Below are 23,662 nucleotides of genomic sequence, written 5' to 3' on the forward strand. Positions count from 1 at the left end.
CATAGTACTTTTTTGAGATTTATAATATATAATAATGCATTTTGTAAATAAATTAATATTCGGACTTTCTTTTTATTATATTTGATTATAATTGCCATTTTCGTGAAAGAAAAAGAGTCCTCAGACTCTGGGTTAAAAAAACCCAATGTGTAAAATATTTGAAAACGAAAAACACATTGAAAATGTTTTATAAACATAACAGTGACTAAAATTATCATAAAATAAGAAATTCTGTTATTTATTGAAAAAAATATAAGAATTGCACTAAAAAGTTACCACAAAAGTTAATTTGTAAAAAAATTATGTTATTTTATGTGCCATACTAAAATAAATATATTTATAATTATTATTACAATAAAGGAAGACCAAAAAGAGTTGATGTGAATTGCAAATTAATTTAGTTAAAAAGTGGTCAGTTAAAAAATGATTTATCTTTGAATATTTTAAACCGATTCATATTTTTATAAAGAAGAGACCCAAAAGTTATCCAATAAGTGTGCATGTTTACGCCCGAAGAAATATTCTAACTAGAAAATTGGTCTGATGATGCGTTGGCGATGGGGAGAGTCTTACAACGATAACGATCAATCTTGAGTCTTCATTAAAGAAAGCAGTTTCGACTTTTTTCCTTCTTCAGAATTCTTGAAATCTGACAGCAACTGAAAACAAAGTTATGATAAATTAATAAACTCTACATTTAATACAATGTTTCAACAGATGTAAAGAACCTTTTGAAATGGGAATAATTAGCGTATGACCAGTCAAATCTTATGAACTGTCACGGCTTATGACATGTCACGGCTTATGACATGTCACGGCTTACGACCTGTCACGGCTTATGACATGTCACGGCTTATGACATGTCACGGCTTATGACATGTCACGGCTTATGACATGTCACGGCTTATGACCTGTCATAGCATGTGACTTGTCATGACTTGTGACCTGTCATATCATGTAACCTGTTATGACTTATGACCTGTCATAGCATGTAACCTGTCATGGCCTATGAGTGACATGGCCAATGACCTATCATGGTTTGACCTAAATGAAATAATTTTTGTGACATTAAGGTAAGATGATCAGTCTTACGCTCTACTAGTACTAAAAAACTGAAAATACTTTATTAAAAAAAAACACATATTTTAAAATTTCTTCATGAACTAGTTTATTCAGTGAAAAATATTTTATGTACGTCAAAATGTTTGTTAATAAATACCGGATTCAACCTTACAGGCAGTTAAGACATTTCAACCGAGATGAGGAACCTTCAGAAAATATGTAAATCTACGCATTAAGACTATCAATTGACTGGTTTAATTTTATCACGTCATGCGTCTTAACAAACTGTCTAACAAACACCATTCTGGTTATGGTTTAACATTGATATTCATTGTTTGGGTATTTTTTATGAAAGGAGTGTCCAAAAATATTTACTTTGAAAAACAACCCAGGACCTAAAAGGTAATTTATAAATTTGTCGAGAGATTTTGTGACCCTTTTAGTGGCACCGATTCACAGGGACATTTACTGCCTCCCTGCGTACATTTATACCCCGCAGGGGTCCTAAGATGGAACACACTGAGTGCCCGCGAGCCCTTAAATGACTATTTTACGTATGTACATATTTCGTAAAGTAAAATGGGATAATTTTTGGACAGATGAGGATAATATTAAGATGTGGGAGACGAACAAATGTTAAGAAAATGATTCAACTTCTAGATATCATGACAATTGATCAAATAATCAAATTCAATGTTGCCAATGAAATAAACAAAATTATTAAAGGAATAGTTCCGAGATATTTTCAAAATAAACTAAAAAATAATGAGTTCTTTCATAACTATGCAACAAGAGGATCTAAAAATATAAGACTGGAAAAGAAATCAAAAGCAATGTCCCAGAACTGCCTTATGTACAAGGGAATAAAACTATTTGAAGAAATGCCAGAAAGCATAAAAAATGAAATTAATGTAAATATATTTAAAATTAAATGTAAAAAGTATATATGTGAAAAATATTAGGTAGTAAATAGTGTAAATAGTGAATATAATTAATGAAAATGTACATATGAAACAGTTAATATTATAAATTAGGATACTAAGTGTATAACAGTGATAAATAATGTTAGAATAAGTATAGATGTAAATATTGTGTTGTAAATATATATTAGACTATGTAAATACATAGAACTAAATAAATAAATAATAATAAAAAAAAAAAAAGAAAACACTAATTATGTTTTAATTTGACAAACAGTATGAATAAAAGCCTCCTAGGGCCAGACGCACAGCAAAAAAAATAAGTTAACAATGCGAGAAATAGAGTTTGAATTTAGTAAAAAAATATTTAAAATAAATTAGGAAATCAACATTACGATTTTTCAACGTCTTTTTTGAAAATAATTTATTTTTAAAATAAACAATAGTAACCATTGACATATAATACACAGACATGCCCTATAGAGTGAAATATTTTTAAAAGCAGTGACACGAAAACGTACCCTTAGTTACCAAGTACTGTTTATTTACACCGGGGCTACATTCAACGAGCGTGCATATGCATAAGCTACCAAAAATTGTAGGATACTCATTTTTAATACATAAAAAAGTTTGTAATTTAACGCTAGCAATCAACATTCGATTTGGTAAATTCCTTATAATTTCGACCCGTTTATTTCTTATTACTGGATATTTAGGAAAACGAAAAGATAATAAAAAACTCACTTTGTTAAATTTTAAAAACGTATCTTTATCAGTGTATCACTGTCACTAAAAAGAGCTTCGCAATTGCACCGCTAGGCGTAGTTTGACGTTTGCAAAAAATAATCGAATTGAATCGGGTTGTGGTCCCGTGGCTAGTGTTGCGGACTCACGGATCAGAGGTACGAGGTCAGATTCCCCACTCTACCCCAACTTGATTTCCATTTTCTAATAGTGACTTATTTACAACTCGTTGAAAATGGCCACCAAAATTTAAATAGTCGGATAGATTATATATATATATATATTTTAAATGATTTATATTTGAATATTGATTGTTTTACGCTTTGTTCATCACTCTTTAATAAATATTTACCAAAAAGTAAGTTCCACAATTCTTTTTACAATGTTTATTCGAAAAGTTTTTACACGTTTTTATCATTTATTTATCATCTATCATTTATTTATTCATATATATGTACATTACAAAAAAATATATCTTAATTCATACATATAGAAATAATTAGGTAAAATTAGGTATATGTAAAAAAAAACACATTAGTATACATAATATCCAAAGAATAATATGTTAAAAAAGTAAAAGAATCTTGTAACGAAAAACTCCCTCAGAGACGTGAAAAATGTCAATGTCCAAAGTGATATTGTTCAACATAGAGATAGCCCTTCCAACAGGCATAACCATTGGCAGGTTGGTCCTGTATATTGGAATGTGAAACAGTCTATGTTGACGCTGTCTAAGGTAATTATCAGGAACATAAAATGACACAAGTAGGCATTTTTGTTTCGATTCTAAACGTCACGCCTAGCTGGCGTTCGAGGAACGGCTAAATACGCGTTGGGCATGACTGAGCGTTTGGTCATGAGTCAGGTGTCATCATTTTTGAGGGCATGACTATGTGGCTTGAAACACGCACATTAAACCTGCCTCTGGTTATGCCGATTGGAAGAGCAGTCAGGCAGCTGGACATCATCACTTTGGAGAAAGACATCTTTCACATCAGTGAAACTATGTTCAAGGGGCAAATACTCTTGCTATTGGAGAGTATTATACCTAGATAATGCAGAACCATTGCTCGAGAGTTTTCGGTTTGAAATATCGTTTCAATAAAACGCATGAAATATTTTGTTATTTGTAATGTTATTTTTGTACAATAAATTAATTTGAAATAACTAAAAACGAGGTGTTGCGCGCGCACTATCGGACAAACGGCACGTATGATGTTACCACGCCATACTTGTACGCAATGCTTGCTTGCTTGTTAAGAGTGCACTCGGCGGGCGTGGGCAAAATGACGAGACGCCACCTTCGAGCCGTTTTGTATGTAGGTACTCGTTTTTACACCCGAAAATTATTTTCAATATATACTGACTAGCTTTTACTGCGGCTTCGCTTACTTGGAATAAGGGTTATTTTTTTTTGTTAATTCAGGCAAGCTTTTGTTTATTTTCCCGATGGAATAATTTATTTTTACGAGATTGAAAGTAGATTGATCTTTCAACTATCGCTATGAAAGAAATACGATAATCCGTTAGTCAATGCTGACGTAGCATCATTATTCTGTTCACAAATCTAAAACGAAAAACAAACCAAACTAACTATGATCTCCCACAAACCATCATCAACACGAAAAATCTTCAAATGAAAAAAAAAGAACTGAAGAAATATCTTCTTGATACTTTATAGTGCCTGTTTATAAATAAATCTGTAAAATACAAATAAAATAAATGTAATTTAAACCTGTCATAAAAAAAAAAAAAAAAATGTTTCCCACCGAAAAGTCTTTAGACTTAGTGGGTAACAAATTCTTTTATTTATTTTTTAATTATAAAATAAACGCTGCTCTGCAGCACTGGAACTGAAAAATGTTGCTCATTGTCGATATACGTAGGTACTTTTTATTGTTTTCATTGTAATATTTTAAAATTCGGGATCTAAAATGAATATCCCATTTTTCTTCTCACCTCTCCGGCTATCCCTATGCAAAAAAAATATGTCGATCGATCGCCCCGTTGAGACGTGAAGAAAACACAAACAAGCTACAGAAAGCGTCTTAGTGGGATTTTAGTTTTAGTAAAAATTGAAATGTTAAAAGTGCATAATTATATATGAATAAAAAAATTAATAAAATAAAACAAACAAATACACTTTCGTATTTAAAGCAGAAGTATGAATAGTTGCCGGCCTCGTGGTGTAGCAGTCAACGCGTTTGCGTGCCATGCAAGAGGTCTCGGGTTCGATTCCCGAGACGGCTGATATGAAATATTTATTTAATAAGGTGTTTTTACGCTTGAAAATTTCACTATCCCTGGACGGTAATACTGATCATCTTACCTTTATGTAAGAAAAAATATCAAAATACGCGGGGATTGGTGTCCCAATGCAGTGCCCTATGCACCACCATGTACGGAAAGGGAATGAAGAAGAATGGGTAGTTAAACAAAACACATACAACTAAATAATGTATTTAAAATCTTATAATTGTCATAAATAAAAAACTACATGGCGACTTTATGGGGACAGTCAAAACATTGCACAATAATGTCACATCGGGCAGGTGTAGCAGAGAGCAAATTGTTGTTTAAGGGATGAAATTGGGAGAGAACAGAGGGTGCTTAAAGGAGGGCGGTCGTATTATCAATTATTCAAGGTGATGTCCCTATACTTTGTTAGCGACATTATGCATTCGTTATTGAGAAAATTTCTTAAGGCAGTCTGATAAAAAAAATAAGGAAATCATATGATTTTGCCAATTTAAAACGCCTGTCTTTCAAAATTACGCCATGAAAAAAAACTAAGTGCAAATTTATTTACAAAAACTCGAATTCGACTTTCCTGTCCAATTAATTATCTTCTAATCGTTAGAATAAATTTTCCTCACCTTTATACTTTGTATTTTATGAGTACCAATGTACCTACCTAAATTACGTCTAAATTTCAAGAGCCCAAATCCGCTCAGTCGAAATGTAATTATATTTTAGTTATTCAACCCTATAATGCCCAATGTAGACGATCTGCTAGATACCGATAATTGGTGTATAAAAGTGCTCTTAAACATGTGTATCACTCGCTGACTAGTTTATTATATTGTGTACAGACTAGCCATTACAATTTATTTTGAAAAGTCGCCGCCAGGGTGGAAATTTTCGATATTTTCTTAACAAAACGACAGTTGTGCACGTATTCTGTCAAAAGTGAAATTAAGTTTATTTATTTATTAACGGACATTGTCCATGTATACAATTTATAAGGTTTAAATATTACAATAAAAGAATAGTTTAAAACATTTAAAAAAAAAAGAAAGAAGCATTGACAAACATAAGGGACATCGAGACAAGATCTAGACTATTTATTTAGTGCTCATTTAAATCGTTGTAAACTTAAACCAAAAAAGTCCTGATCCTGTCTTGAGTTAACAATACGACAAAGACGGGTCATTGGAGAATTTAGGCCATAGTTTGTTCTATGCTGATCGATGAACAGTACTTGATTGTTTCTCAATCTACGAGTCGGAATATTGAATTTTACTTGTCCCAGTAATGATGGAACATCGATTATACCATTTAGTATGCCGAACATATATATGGAGTCAATATTAGTTCTACGTTTTTGTAGACTAGAAATATTTAACATTGACTCTATTTCAGCATAAGAATAATTATCTCTCTCTAGTCTGAGTATCCACGCTATTTTTCGAAGCAAGCGATGTTGGACTGATTCAATGTGATTTATGCGATTGACATAGAATGGAGACCAGACCACCAAGTTAAAGTTCAAAGGGTGATTTGTTAGTTTTTTTTTTTAGATTTAAAGTTTTAATTTTATTGTTTTCGCAACTTTCATTATAGGGGAGCGCGGGGTAATGAGAGCGGGCGGGTAATCGGAGCGATGGGAACCTATGCACAATCGAGTGACCTTAAGCACTCGGCCGTTTCTGTCAACCACTGAGAAAGTTTGTCTGATGCACATGAGCCGTTAGTGCCCTGCGTTGAGTCACGAGAGGCATTGGTGAGTTGTTAGATCTATTATTGTATTATGTTTACGCTTACATACCTAGATTCGTCTTTTTCATGTGCCATTCGTCAAATTGTGATTGAAAGTCGAATGAGATATTTGTGTTACTACTTTAGTCAGCGGGTAATGGGAGCCTATTGAGTCCATTGTAAGCTCAATGCCACAACCGTACATCAATAAAAACAAGGTATTGAAAATCAAGCTTCATTCTGAAATCTTAACAAACACACAACTAAGATTTGCTTTTTTAATAAGTTGAGCTTTATTTTTTGGAGAAGTAAAAATTATGGCTCCCATTTCCCACATGAGCGTTAAATGGGCTCTCATTACCCGCATGTATGGGGTAATGGGAGCGATTGACTTTTTTAATTAAATCTTTATTGTACCTTAATGCATGGCTGTAGTTGATTTAAACTGAAATGAAAAGATAGTCAAATAAACGAGATTTAAGTAACTTATAAACAATGATAACAAAGTAAACAAATGTGGTTTTTATCAACATTTTCCTTTAGTAGGCTCCAATTTTCCCGCTCTCCCCTAATACAGAAAGTTGTTCATAAGAATCGTTATTTCTTGTTTTCTTTACATTCCTGTTGTTTTTCACCTATTAATGCCCGATGTAGCGTATTGTACACATAAACTAAAATATGAAATTAAAACTGTTTTTTTTTTTTTCATTATTTACTAAAATTGGACATTGAAGAATTAAAACTGAAACTTAACAACACCATAGAAAGTGACTGTTTCAATTCAACGTTGATGTTGGCGTGATTTTAACTCCTTAAGCTAGGGTTTCCTAGGACAGCGGTGCCCGTATTTTAACGGCTGTAGTGAACGGTGATGCGGTGGACAGCCGTCGTAACGGTGACTAGAGTGTGGTTTCCTAGGAAAACGGTGTTATCAACACCATTTAACACCGCTTCCCTAGGAAACCACTCTCTAGTCGACGTTACGACGGCTGTCCACCGCATCACCATTCACTACGGCCATTAAGATGCGGGCACCGCTGTCCTAGGAAACCCTAGCTTTACCGCATACAGAGCCATACCTGGCTTGAAGTTTAAATGTCTGTATGTATTTTTTCTCTATTCTCAAGAAAGCTATCACGTCGTGTCAGATGTAGTGGCAAGTATGGCGAAGTAATTTATACATTGGGTTTTTAATGCATGTGAGGCCATAAATATATGGCCGAATAATTTCACTTCGCCATTTTTTTGAAAACATGTTTTTTTTAAATTATTTTTCTTAGATCACTCCAAGTCTCCTCCAAAACATATCGACGCTGGAAAGGAAAAAGTCATCAAGCGACATGTAGCAACTTTACAGAAGAGCCAATTAGAGTTTTTTTTTTAACTATTACGAATCTCTAATTTTAAATTTTTACTAACGTTACGTTTTCAGTTACGTAGGAATCACGCCAAAATAAAACATATGTATGATTTTTAAAAAAATAAATTAAATAAAAAAATGGCTCTTCTGTAAAGTTGCTACATGTCGCTTGGTAACATTTTCCTCCAGCGTTGATATATTTTTTCAAACCGTAAAAAACCTATGTTGTAAACGGTTAAGAAAAAAGATATCATTATTAAATAACTGATGTGCCATAAAGTAAATTTTGCGGAATTAAAGATTATTAAAAAATAAAAAATAAGTCAACAATATTTCGATTATTTCTAAATGTTTGAAGACATGGCCGGATTATGGCCATTGTCAGTGTGTAATAAGTTGATGTTCCTTTAATTATGTTTATTTTATTATAATATCAAAATTTTGAATTGGTCAATTATATTTCCTCATCCCTTAACTTTCTTACGAGCTCTTTTTTTTTTTTTTTCTCAAAATATTATATAATATATTATTTTTCTCTTTACTGTGTAACATGTTCTCTCATCATATTTATGAAAAACTTTAACTGGATGTATGTACTATTTTTTAAATATTTTGTATTCTTAACTGTTGTTTTTCCTTAATAAAAAAAAAAAAAAAAAAACAAAATATTTTTGTTGTATTTTTTTTACCTGTTGCGATAATTCTTGTTCCAGCAATCTCCTTGCCGGCGCGCAGCGCGCGCTGCACGCGATCAACACGGGTAGTAGCACGCGAGCGTGCTCGGCACCGCTGAAGTAGCGGAAGGGAAGCGTGCTAAGGCTCTGCACGACGCACGGAGGCGTGCCCGCCGTCAGTAGGTTCTGCGAACAAAAAAAAACAGAAAAATAAGCATTAGAAATATTAAGAACCGTAAATCTTAAAAGTCTGTGGTAAAAAATCCCCCCAGAGATGGTGCTGTAACGTATACGACATAATCTTTATATATATATAATTCCTCTGTACGTGTGATGTCACCGTACTCCTAAACGGCTTAACCTATTTACGTGCGGTTTTCAGAGAAACATAGGTCTTTGCGCTGTGCGTGTTCGTAGATATTAAAATTTTCAATCGAATATGTAAAAAGAAGTTAGGAGCATCAATGTTTAATTCATCGATCTACCAGGGTTGCATTCGAGGAGAATGCATTTGCAAAAAAATGAAAAGATGTTGTTTTTATGTGTATAAAAAAAGTTTGTTTTTGAATGTTTACAAACGGCATTTGTTTTTTGTGGATCTCAATCAGATTCTTTCCTTAAATTTTTTATACTTTCTACCCATTTGTTTATTTTTATTGGATTTTTGGTAGCACTAAAATAATATTAAATTCAATACATTAAAAAAGATCGTATTCATACATAAGTACACCCCTTCGTTGGTGAGACGATTTGATCTAATAACTTATATGGAAATATAAGTTATTAGACCAAATCAATAATTAGTCAATAAAACCTATCAAACAAATGATTTTGAATCAACAACACAATTTAGATCAGAAAACTAAAATCAATAATCACGAATCTAATGCCAAGCTGTCTTGTCCTGCAAATATTCTTCGACTTTATAATAGCTCTTTCCAAACAGGCTGTGCTTGACAAAATCTTTTTTTTTAAAATGTAGGCAAAGCCTGACTTTCAAGAGGTACCTTATTTTAAAATCATAGGCAAAATAATGATTCGAATGAGAAATAATGATGCTGATAAAATATTATGTCTATGGCCAAGTATTTAATAAGAACAGGTATGTTTTAATGCGATTAGATACTTTCATAGAAATAACTCATTAATCTATCGAGTTTTAATCAATCAAATGTCATATTTGACTGATAATCATCTAAACATGTATTGCTTACATTATTTTTGGCTACCGATAAAATTTGGACCATGAGAAGCAGGTGTCTTAACAAGGTGACATTATGTATATAGATGTTAGGTTTAGTAGTTAGAAATAGCGATGTGAATAACCGGTATTAGAAGATAATCGAATGTATTAAAATTAAATTAAATTGATAATAATAATATTTGGCTGATTTATATAGCGCCATTTTTGTAAAAGATCACCTCAAGAGCGCAAATCTCGAAGATGTTGTGAGATGTGAGAATACTTTTTTACTCCCGTAATAAGTCTTGCTGCTGCATTGAAAACAGATTAAAGTTTATTAGTTTGATATTTTGGGAGATTTGCGTATATTCCATTACAGTAATCTAGACGCGAAACGACATAAGCATTTACAAGAGCTTTAGTTGCACCTATAGAAATATTTCTCCGCACGGATTTGATCTATTTTATTGTTGCATATTTTTCTTTTAATTATTTTATTTATTGATTTTATTTTATTTTATTTTATTCGGGATTTTAACAGATTTTACATAAAAAATAAGTAGAAACATATTAACAATTCTAGAGCCAATTAAAAAAATCCTCTGTAAATCTAATAGTACATCATATATATAAAAAAAGAGTAAACGTAATTGTATATGTGTGACGTTTGTATATATGGGTGTGTATGTGAATGTGTGTATATGTGAATGAATGAGGTAGAGTGTGAATGTGGGTGTGCGAATAAATGAGGATGAGGGTGCGTGTGTGTGGGTGCGTAAGTATAAAAAAAAATAATTTAAAACTTGTAATTATATTGAAAAGTGTACGAGTAAGAGCATGGTTAGAAGTTTGATTATGAAAAATAAAATAATAATTTATATCTGCTTTCGAAACCGTTTTGTAAATATTTAAGTCAAGAAATGTTATAAATTAAATTGTTTAAAGGGTGGTAAATTTCTAAATCTTATTCTGAAAAAAAAAGCATTTTATTTTACAATTTAATTGATACACACTGAATGAATCATGTGCAACGAGTCCCATACAATACGGTAGGTAGCAGTACGGTAATGCAGTGAATACAACAATGTAATGTCAACAATAAAGCATAGTAGGTTTGACAATACGCGTAAGTTAATTAAAATAGAACATAAAAATACATATTATATTATAACTCCCTAGGGAGGTAATCCAGCCAGTCCATTTGGACATACTCAAAACATTATTGACTCAACTAACTGGTAAAAGAAGAAGTATACAAGTTTAAAATTGTTTTCAGGCGTTGCCTAGAAGGTGAATTGGTTCAGTCAGATTTCAGCTCTTTTACTTCACAAAAGTCAACAGATGGAAGAGTTGATGAAACGTGGATGTTTACACATAGGCAGAATGGTGAATGTTACACAATGTGTAGTGTGGCCACTTAAACAGGCCAACGTCATGTCATAAGCCCTGTAAATGCATAGACTTATATAAATTACTATATTCCCTTTTCAAAAATGTTTTTCCTCCGTTACAACAAATTTAGACAAACCGGTTTGTTTATGTCCAGGCGAATGAAGATACAGTTCTGTGTGTGCAATAGAACCAGAATCACGGACGAGTGTTCTCGACTCGAGTCGGGTAAAAATCATAAAAAAAGAAATCGAACGGAGATAAGTTCGCCTCGTAGTGTAGTGGTTGGCGTGTTGGTCTGTCATGCTTGAGATTTTGAGTTCGATTCATGGAAGGGTCAACAGGAAATATATGTATGTGAGGTAAACTAACAATAAAAAATTTTAAAAAGCCTGAAATGTGGAATTTAGACTCAATGGTTAGTCTCTGGTAAAAATTCTGAAAAGGGTAATTTTGACTCAATGGCTACTAACTGGTAAAAATACTGAAAAGGGGAATTTCGACTCAATGGCTCATCTCTGGTAAAAATCCTGAAAGGGGAAATCGAGTGCTAGCAAATATTTTTTTTTAAATAAATTATTATAATTATCAAGAAAGACATTTTTAGGAGAGGTGTACAAGTTTGGATTTTGTCTAAGGGAAGAGACCATTGCAGGAGAATGCTGCGAGATATTGCATAGATTTACAAACTATTTAGTGTCCTGATGTTTATTGAAATAGAATTAAGTTTATTTAGTCATTTTTAATTTAAATTTTTGCTGTTAATTTTTTTTTTTAAATTTTTATTTATTTATTGGGGATATCAACAGTAATATATGTAACAAAAATACAACAAATAAAATATACAGAGAATAAAACCAATGACAGATATCCACAGAAATACATTAAATACACGTACAATACATACATACTAGTGTGTTTGTGTGAGTGTAAGTGAGTGAGAGGGTGGGTGAGTGGGTGTTATATTGGAATGAGAGTGGACATGTGTGTGTAATTTAAAAATGTACATGCTTCAACTTTCCATTATGTTGTACCCCTAGTAAGGTATACGTTTAAATAAATATATAAATATATATATGTGTGTTTGTATGAATAAATAAATAAATAAAAAATAAATAAAAAATTGGTGCATGTTATTTCCATGTTAGGCAAATATTATAACTTATTTAGATCGTAACCGATACACAATAAAAATGACGGTGACGGTTATTAAAGTAATCAAATCTATTCGTATATCTTTTTATTCGACAATCGATTTATTTGACTTTATTTCGAGGATGAAAATGCACATCACTATTAAGACGTATTTAGTACAAGGGAATATAAAGTTCAATATTTTCCCACGAAATGGCGCCGAAAGTTGGTCTGAAAAGATAGCAAAAGAAAAATATAGTAAAAAATTCATGAAAATTTATGCGAGAGGTTGCAGTTGAAAAGGTTTCTTAGGTCCGTTTTATATAAATCTTCACATTAAGTAAGGCGTGTCCAATGTTAATGAGCATTGCTTTGATTAAGTAGATTACGTATTAAATGATTTTTTATTTTGAAGACAAGTCCTTTTTTAATATGATACTTTGAATATTAAATAGAGGTAAAATAAAAATTAAAAAAAACGCTTATAAATTTACCTCAATCCTCAACAAGTAGTTGAACAATATAAACCTAAAATCCCAATTATTAAAAATTAATTTATGTCATTTCCCTTTTTAAATATTTCGCCTTTTATATCAGGGCCTCACTTATGAACGCTATCTTCATCTGTACATATCGAGACGGTAAACTTAACTTCTGTACTATCTGTATCTTCTACCTACTTGCCATATCGACATCATATTGGCCCTTATTTCATTATATTATACATTTGTCAGAAGCCATTTGGAATACGCCTCTCAGATATGGAATCCCCAGTATGCCATATATATAAGTAGAATAGAAAATATTCAAAACAAATTTATAAAGTACCTTAAATACAAAACCGGTATTTCTTATGTATCTACTCTCACTGCCTCCACCTTCCATGGAATCATTTCTCTACAATACCGCAGAGTGTGTGCGGACCAACTACTGCTTTACAAAATTGTGACAGGAATGGTAGACTGTACAGAGCTGCTTGGTTTAATAACAATACATGTGCCAGCCAGGATTTGTAGACGGTACCACCTGTTTCATGTACCAATAAGTAAAACATCGTATGTTAAAAATGCTTTTTTTCGTAGGACTTTTTCAATGTGCAATACAAAATTTAAAAATATAGATTATACAAACATCACTCTGTCAGACTTAAAATTTACACTAAAAATGTATTATGTAACTTAGTAGACATTATAATAATAAATATGTACATCTCCCCCCCCCCCCTTATCCTCTCTTCAGGCATTTTTGTCCTTATCCCGCCCAATTTACAGTAACTTAATGTTCTTAAAATTAATATTAAAAAAATCTTTGATTATTGAGTACTTGAAAATAACATTTTTATATGTATAAATTGTATGTATTTATTTGATATGTAATATATATTTTCTTTACTAACTTTGTATACTATGTGGAAATCTGTTATTAGTTCTGAGTTTATACACTATATCTGTTTGTTTACTAAAAATATGTATGTAGAACTGTTGATTTCCCTAATAAAATAAAATAAAATATGATCAAAAAGAACCAATGAACGACCGCAAAAATGAAACCGCATTCCTTACTTCATTAACATTTCAAATAGTTCTCATTTATATTTCAAATAGGCTTCTGTGATAGAAAGTGCCAACTTCAAAGCGATTTTAAACTCAGATAAATCCCAATTCCAGCAAAAAATGCTCGCTTGAACATGATTCTTAAAAGACTTTCGACACTTGCCAAGACGATATGCTTAACGATCGTCTGTATTTATCTACCGAGCGACCAAAGCCGGCTCCTTAAACGTCTCGATACGTACACTCTGTAAGATAGTAAAACAGACGGAAAAAATATAATAACTGTTTTTTATTACTTTCGCCTAGATACTCTTATATGCCAATAGAGCAGAATCTAGCGACATTATTTTTTGCATCTAGCCTATCGTTTCGGAAACTGACAGTTATGTCAGAATTTAATTCGACTTTAAAATTCTCTCTATGAGGAGAGTTCAGCGTGTATAAGAGTTAATGGGGGATTTACATCTTGGTTTGCGATCTCAAAAGGCGTGAAACAGGGATGTGTAATGTCACCATGGTTGTTTAATCTATACATGGACAACTGTATGAAAGAGATAGAATGTATGGGTATTGAAGCAAAAATGGATAATTTTTCAGTAAGCTGCTTGTTGTATGCTGACGATGCAGTTCTGTTAGCAAGCAGCAAGGCTGATTTGCAGCAAATAGTCTCTAGAATGTATGATGTATGCCTGGAGAGCGAATTGGCGATGAACGAAAGTAAGTCAAAAGTGATGGTATTTGAAAGGGATAGTGAGGTTACTGACGGCATAATAAATGTAAACAACGAATGTCTCGAGCAAGTAGAAGAATTTGTGTATCTGGGAAGCATGTTTTCAAGAGATGGAAGAGTAGAAAAAGATGTTGAAAGAAGAGTGAATGCGGGCAACAAAATGAACGGAGCACTAAGCACAGTAATTTCTAATAAAAATATGTCAATAGAAGCTAAACTGGCAGTGCACAACGGAGTTTTAGTCCCAACATTTATGTATGGAAGTGAAACATGGAACTGGCAGAGGAAGGATGAAAGCCAAGTGAACGCGGTTGAAATGCGATCTCATAGACGACTGTGTGGGAAATCAATGTATGACAGGGTTACGAATGATGATGGACGACGAGAGAATGGTAAAACAAGTATATATGGCAAAAATGAACGGCAACGTTAGACGAGGACGACTAAGGAAGACGTGGCATGATCAGATAAACCAAAATCTTAAGTCTGGTCATGTCAAAAGCAGACAGAACCGAAGGGCATGTATGACAAGATGTATGAATGTGGAAGAGGCTAGGATTGTATGCCAGGATAGACGCGTGTGGCGGTCCATTCTCTCTGCCTACCTAAAATTTACTTATTTCTCTCTTATATTTTGAATAGGCTTTTAAGAAAAAAAAATGCCAACATCAAAACGATAAAAAAATTAAGTAAATCGTAATCAAAGGAAAAGATTCTCGGTGAAACAAAACTTTTATCACTTTTAATGCGTAGATAAACGTATCGAGGGGTTCTAGATCCGTCGGTATAAACCGATGTACTTACATCGAAACTTGATGGTAGGGGGATAGGTAGTATATCTTTGTAGTCGATTGGGAGAATTTTATCTTCAACTATGACGTCATACTGAAGCTATGTCATTTTAATGCGTAAATATGTGTACCGTGGCGTACGCTTTCCCTTGTTTCATATCGATGTACCTACCCAAAACTTGAAGTTGGGGGGTCGGTAGTGTATCTTAGTAATCGCGAGAGATAATTTATCTTCAGCTATACCGTCAAGGTGAAGGTATGACGTCTTCATCTTACCATCTGCTGTGTAACCGTGTATTGGAATATTATAATGGGAGTGAAACAGATTTTCAAAATTTAAATGGAATATAAAATTAGTAAAAAAAATAAATTAAAAGGAAATATGCAAGTCTGAAAAGCATTTACTTAACAAACATACAAAATAAATGAACCATTATTTGAAATTTATAGATTCATTAATATGCAATATTTCAAATGGTAAAAGATATTTTAAATGTTATTTTCGTCTTTGTAACCTTTAAAAATGAAATATATTAAATCTGCGCCATTTCACGTTGAACTTTAGCTATTTTTAATCTACATAATTAACGAAATCGAATAAAAAGTGTACCAATTTGAATTGAGTTGTAAGATATAAATTGAGTTAAGGTGTCCGGCCATATTAATATATTAAATCGTTCTTCAGCTACGATATTGTTTTACCACCAATTTACGAAATTCTCGAAACCCTCGATTTCTTAACTTTCGTAACTTTACACAGGTGTAATACAACTGCAGCTTAAACGCCACCCGCTGACTGTGACTTTTTGCCACTGTCACGTTGTGTCACCGTGGGTGCGCTCACTTCTCACTAATGGTGACAAAATGTTCATTTAGCGATGGATTTCGAAGAGGTCGCAGTGATTTGCGCTCTTGAATTACGCAGAAGGAAAATAAAACGAAAGAAACAGTACTGGGTACATCCCATATATAATGAACGATTATTAAACAAAAACTTCTTAACACTAAATGCCAAGAAATGCAATATAATACATTTTGAAACACAAAAGAAGAACCACAACATGAACATAAAAATAAACAACGAAACTCTTAAAGAACTAGAACATATGACTTACCTAGGACTCACAATGGACAGACAATTAAAACATAGACGGATTCACTAAAGTAATGGCATCGCTACATAGCCTCTTCTACAAAATTAAAGATTTTATACCGAGAAAGGAAAAAATTATGATGTACGAAGCCTATGTCAAAAGTAAATTGAGTTACGTGATCGCCTTCTGGGGAACTGATAAAAAGACAGACATAACAAGAATACAAAGACAACAAAATAAAATTCTTAAACTAACATACAACCTACCCTACCTGACCTCTACGACTGAACTGTACGAAAAAACACACCAGTTTGACATAAACTACTTGACTAAAATTGAGACCTTAAAAATTGTGCACAAAATAACACTGGGAAATATACAAGACGACGACATAATACTAGTCAAAAATGCTGACATACACAAATATAACACCAGACAACAACAACACTATAATATTGAAAAAGCAAAGACAAACACAGGACAGTCAAAAATACTACATAATGGACTTAAACACTACAACAACTTACCTTACTACTTGAAAACTTTTACTAGAGACAAATTTAAAATCAATCTGAAAAAGCACATGATGACTGAACTAACTAGACTAGACGAGACATAAAATGACTAGACAATATAAAATTTCTAATGTAACCCTAAGGGTTTTTTTTAAATTGTAAATAAATAAAAATAAAAAAAAGGTACATTTTACTCCCTGTATTCTGAATTACGTCAATGTCCTCTCAAGTTTTTAAAATTATTTTCGTTTGTCAATAAACAGTTAAAAATAATTTAATTGAAATCTCGTCCTACAATTTCCTTTTCAAATGAATATCAGAGAATTCCTTTATTGCATTTTATGTATGCAATACTGGCCTCTATGTCTTCTATTAACTATTCGTTGTCAATATCATCTTCTGGCAAAGAAGCAGCCATCTTAAATCTCGCCCGCATAAATAAAGGTTTCAGCTCTTTAACTTCAGAAACATCAACAGATGAAAGAATTGAAGGAATACAGATGTTCAAATATGGGTAGAATGGTGAATGTTACAGAGTGTGTACAGTGCCACTAAAACCAGCCAATGACAGGTCATAAGCCCTGTAGATGCATTTTAAAGGAATAACCCGCAAAGCCTCTATTTTGAGGCTTGTTAGCAGGTGGGATAGAGGGGATATGGAAGGAGGTAATGAAAAATACACAACAACACCCAGACCAATTGAGAAAAAAATCTTTCTTGGATGTTTTTCTAGCAACTGGCGAGAATCGAAAGCACGACGCCAGTTTTACAGTTGGCCGTCTAACCAACTACGCCACGGCGCCTGTCTAGACTAGACTTAGACTTCTATATTGTGTTGTGTAAAATGTTCTTCATCTCTGTTCATAATATGTTAATCTAAAATATAACTGCAAAATTCACAACACATGTCCGTTTGGTAGGCGTCTGCCGGCAGAGTGACAAAAAGTTCCTAGTGAGCGCACTCCCATAGCAATGTACAGGCCGGGGCCGGGTGACAGTCACGTCACGCTGGAACCTTTTGTCACCGCATTGTCATGTCGCCACAGTGAGCGCACTCTCATATATCTCCATAGCACTTGACACTGTGACAAAAAGACACTGTGACTTTTTGTCACAATCAGCGGGGAGGCTCTAAACCACTATTTATATGTTGAGAAAAAAAACTTTAATGATTTATCTATTTATTTGGGCAAGAACAAACAGTTTTTAAATATATTGCGTATGGAAAAAAAGAATTTATGTAATCTTAAATTGTAAAAACAGTCAATATAAATTTTCCACAGTGACTAATTTATTTGACACTTTATATACATTTACAATATATATATATACATATAAGGACAGGCATATTGCCTTAAGGCAATTTCTTCCTACCTACCCAAACCGTTCAGTTTGAAAAAATTATAAATACATGGACATATTGAATCTTACAATTTTATACGAAAATTAAAAGCAAAGATTAACAAAATATAAAATATTTAAAAAAATTAACACTATACTATGAAGAGAGGAGAGGGGATGGGAAGGAAAGAAGAAGGATAAAGGAACAATTTAAACATTTAGATAATGACATTTCAATCTTGACTTAAATGTAAATAAAGAAGGGGCGTCTCTAATATTAGTGGGTAGATTATTCCACAGTCGAGCGGCTACTACTGTGAAAGAGGAGGCAAAAAAATTAGAGCTATGACAGGGTATTAAAAGGGTTCTCTCGTTACTAGAACGAAGCGATAGTCCGTGCTGTGAAAGAGGTTGGATGAGCTCTCTCAGATAAACAGGCGAAGTGGGATTATTTAAAATATTGTGAAGAAGTGATAGAATGTGAATGTTTCTTCTATGCCTGATACTGAGCCAGTGTAGTTGCGTGCGATACTCGGTTATGTGGTCAAATTTGCGAAGATCAAAGATATAACGAATACAAATATTCTGCAGTGTATAGTGATGTAAGCTATTGATTAAGTACATTATAGGTAACAAATCAAAAATACATTTACGCGGTGTGTTCAGAAAATAACAAGAATTCATAAAAAAAAAAAATCAATTTTTCTATCTTCAACAAATATTAAAACAATTAATTCTAAATTTCAAAAAACACACGAAACCTGCGACATCTTCTGAACTCCATTCAGTTGAATATTGTACATCTTTTAGAATAAAATATCTAATTTTAAGGAATCTTTAAAAATGAAATGTTAATAATATATTATACATATATATAATACGTATACTATATCGAGGTTTTACTGCCAGAATGCATTATGTCGTTAAAACAAGTTGCGGGATAATCGATTTGAAATTTTTTCAACGCATTATTTCTGGCGAATTTTTATTTTCAAGCTTTAAAATAATAATCTTTATTCTGTGTATAGCATAAAATTTGAAATCAACATCTTGCATCTATTATTAAAAATATTTTAAATATATCGGGGCTATACTGACAGAATGCATTAAGTGATCAGTATTTATATATTTCAAATATTTTTCATTATAGGTGCAAGATATTAATTTATAATTATGTGTTATGCCTACTAGAATAATTAATTATAAAATCCGAATCATACAACATATGGTTATCATTAAGGCTACTGCATCACAGAGGCCGTATGATATTCTATTATGAAACAGCTCTGCTCGAGTTTACCAAGTTCGATTGGATAGCGACAGCAGGTGACGTCATTTAAAAATAACAAAACGAAGACGTTGGACCGAAGAAAGAATCGAGATTTCGTAGTTGCCGGGACTCTCAGTTTGGCTGCCGGAATTTCTCCTTAGATCTGTATCGAAACGTGATTGTGCGCCCGGTAGCCGCTAATCAAATGTCACCCTGTTCACACGGCAGAGGCAGAGGTGAGGAATGCCATAGAAGAAAGAGACGAAGTGTGTCACGCGAGCGCCGCACACAATGGCCGAAGCCTGACTGACATGAGAAAGTTATTATTGATAACAAATGACATACATTTTTTGAAATTCAAAGGGATCATTTATGACGTTTTGACCAGTCACATACAATGCGTTCGAATGTTTAATAAGCCTTTTTTAACCCTCCCTTCCCGGTGACGTGTAGTTAGTACACATTGCATCTAATAACTTAAATATCTCTTTTAAAACATAGTAAATACCGAGTTTATCTTTTCGGTATTCCTCCGTTATCCATTCACGTATCAGTTAAAATATATTTTTATAAAAAGTAAATATTTATTGAGCACAAAAAAATATTGTATCAGAAATCGCAGATAAATTACATACTAAATCGAAAGTTTATTAATGTGTCGCATGTCGCGGCGTATGAAGTAAAAGATCACCGAATATATAATACAACTGTATCACACACCCTTTACGTCTCACTTTCGATACTACAAGTACTTATATTCGGAAGCGAGAGAGACTATTTCACGCGTCACACGCGCAAATAGAAAAGTTGCCAGAACTTCTGCTAGACGCCAGTAGCTCCCTGTAGCTCTCCGAGCTTCGTTATGGATGGTCCTCCTAGCTCGCGCCGCGAGCTTGAGCTAAAGCTTTTTCATTTTATTGGCAATTACTACTACTTCTACCATCGTGATGGTGTGCCATTTCCCCGTAGGGATAGGCAGAGAGAATGGACTGCCACACACGTCTATCCTGGCATACATTTGTAGCTTCTTCCACATTGTCATACATGCCCTTCGGTTCTGCCTGCTTTTGACATGACCAGACTTAAGATTCTGGTTTATCTGATCATGCCACGTCTTCTTTGGTCGTCCTCGTCTCATGCTACCGTTCATTTTCGCCATATATACATGTTTTACCATAATTTCGTCTCCCATTCGTTCTATATTACCAAACCATTTCACAGACCCTTTTTTAATCTTATCAATTATATCTGACTCAGGTTTACTCCGCAAGTTTAGCTTCGATTGACTTTTTATTAACAATTACCGTGCAATTAACTGCCAGAAATTAAATTGTAAATATTATCACTTTTAACTTCAACTTAATTTTTTAAAAGTAATTGCCTATATGCATACATTGAAAAAACTTTAATGTTTGCATGTGTATCGATTACACAGCACCGTAACGCGAGGATATTTTTGGCGCAGTAAGGGAAGGGTTAATGAGTTAGTGCCTTTCGGTGTAAAATTAACATAAACATTTCTTTTGAATAAAACTCCCGTTGGTCCCTTTTTCTCTTATATCACTCAAATTACATACATTAATATTATAATTATAAATCAAATTTCTCTTTTGAAATTTGTATTACTACTAAAATCACTTTAATGAAATTTTATCGACTTCTCTTGGTTTAAAATCTTCTCCTTTAAATTGCTTTTTCAAATTTTAAAGATTACTTGTTATTCCTTCTTTATTTTTTATTTTTTCTCTGCTGCATTGGCATGTTTTTATACTTTTAAACTACTTTTAATTACTTATATTTTATATGTAAATAAAATCAATATATTGCTGCTCTTACTATAATGTGTCATTAATGTTGAAGATGTTTTTTAAATTGACCTAAATTTATTGTCTTATATTTCACTTAAAGATTCTTCTCATCGTTTCTTTGAATCCCTTAAAATAAATATGTGTATATTTATGTTTTGCTTTTTTTTTAAAAATGTTATAAATATTTTATTTTTTTTACATCTGATCATGTTTTTCATTCTTTATTTCAATTCTTAATTTTTAATTACTCTTACAAATTTTCTTCATCTTTAATATTATTTCCATTTGTAAATACTCACTACAAACTACAAACATTAAAATATCTTTTTTCACTTAAATTTTAATTTTTAAACAACTTTCATTTATGTTTTTCCTTTTCCTTCTCTTTTTTATACTTTCATAATTAACCTTACATATAATTGCTTTATAATATGGAAACTTCACTGGTCCATTAGAATTAAGTCTAATTGTGTAAAATATTACACTTTGTAACTGTACTGTATGTTTCCTGAATAAAAGAAAAAAAAAATTAAATAAATAAATAAATAAACAAATTATATAACTATTAATAAGTTACTGTTACAGAAATAATAAATAAAACAAATCGGTAAAATAAAATGTCTAAGGCAGCGTTAGGGATTCGTTTAACATGCGGGTAGTTACATCTTGTTAAAAAACAAATCAAGCAGGTGACTACGTACTGTAAAAAAACCGCAAGAGTGAACTTGTCTATTATATAGTGGGGGTATTGTATTTATTTAACGGCTTACGCCTCTAACAAAGTATTAAAAAAAATACAATTACAAAAACAAAATACAAAACACTTATGCATTTAAAGAGGCATGTTTGAAAATTACATAAAATGTTTTCCTCGGAACGGGAGACTCCAGTGAAAAATATTTAATGAAAAAATATTTATGCATACATTGTAAAAGAAAGAAATGAAATATAAACAACGCGAAACGAAAACATTCAGTGCATACATGTTAATCATGGAATCAAATAAAATAAATAAAAAATAAAATAAAATAATAAAAAATATACTCTTAAAACAAACACTTTAGCATATAAGGCAAAAAGCATGTGAGTACGATATTTATGTTTTTGATTTTGGCATAATATTGAAATATTGAAAGAAAAAATATTGGAATATAATTGAAAATACCGTATTTTTTTTTTTGCAATCGCTGCTGTGTTTAAAAAATAAAAGGTTAAAGTAAATTGATTGCAATGTAAATACCATAGAATTAAGAATATTCCAGAAACCGCACACGCACATCACACAGAAGGCGACTCAACTACTCATAAATGAGTAGGTTTACGTCTTGACCAATTAGTTTCATTGTAGACGTCTCTCAGTGCGCAACTCCTGATTTGAATTCAACTATGCCGTGTTGTGTCCTTTTAAAGTTTAGAAATACTGCTGGATCTTAAAGAAACAGGGTGCAAACACATTTCATACGTAATTTGCAAATGAATGTGTATATAACAAATGCATTACTTAAAAATTGAATTATTTTTGAAAATGGAAATTTTGTTAGTGTCGCCAGGGTAGATTTTTTTTACCCTACTTTGCTCATCTATTAAAAGCACTAATGAAAATTAGACCTCGGATTAAACAACGCCGTGGGGGACATTTGAACGACATTATCTTTAAAACATCAAATATTATTTAACATTATATATAAATATCTATTTTATGTCAAATAAAATTTGTTTTATATTTTAAGTTCAAAGTTCATTAATTTAATTACTCTTATTTAATGACTCTTTACTTATCTACTCTGTTGTGTCAATCAATGTTTCTGCGTGCACAATAAAATTTTAGAGAAATTAACAGATTACTTTTTTTTTACCTTACATTTGTGTTATGTTTTTATTTTTCCCTATCAAGCAACATTACCCGGCGACTTCACGAATACGCGCGGCGAAAGTAAGCCGGAGTGGGGGAATTTTTGGACACAGTCCGATGTATTCAAATGATTCTACGCTCCTTCTGGACTATTCTTAATTCTGTGGTAAATACTGTATTTTTTTGTAGCAATCGCTGCTGTGTTTTGAAAAATAAAAGGTTTAGGGGTGACAGAGGTAACGATTATTTCATTATTTATTTATT

The 23,662-nt window shown here is 32.4% G+C and overlaps 1 protein-coding gene across 1 annotated transcript in view; it reads right to left on the bottom strand.

The window, feature by feature from the left end:
* Positions 1-450: 450 nt before the first annotated feature.
* LOC148276110 (S phase cyclin A-associated protein in the endoplasmic reticulum-like) overlaps positions 451-23,662 on the bottom strand; it is a gene marked incomplete at its 5' end in the record, with an annotated part of 46,664 nt that continues 23,452 nt past the window's right edge. The window contains 2 exons of the mRNA XM_088234747.1: positions 451-659; positions 8,754-8,924. Of these exons, the coding sequence (XP_088090873.1) occupies positions 585-659; positions 8,754-8,924 (246 nt within the window). The remainder of the gene's footprint in view (positions 660-8,753; positions 8,925-23,662) is intronic.

The sequence above is a fragment of the Micrasema longulum genome, unplaced genomic scaffold (genome assembly GCF_059751315.1).
Source record: "Micrasema longulum isolate JH-2025_06_02 unplaced genomic scaffold, ASM5975131v1 h1tg001278l, whole genome shotgun sequence".
In the NCBI taxonomy this organism is placed as follows: domain Eukaryota; kingdom Metazoa; phylum Arthropoda; class Insecta; order Trichoptera; family Brachycentridae; genus Micrasema; species Micrasema longulum.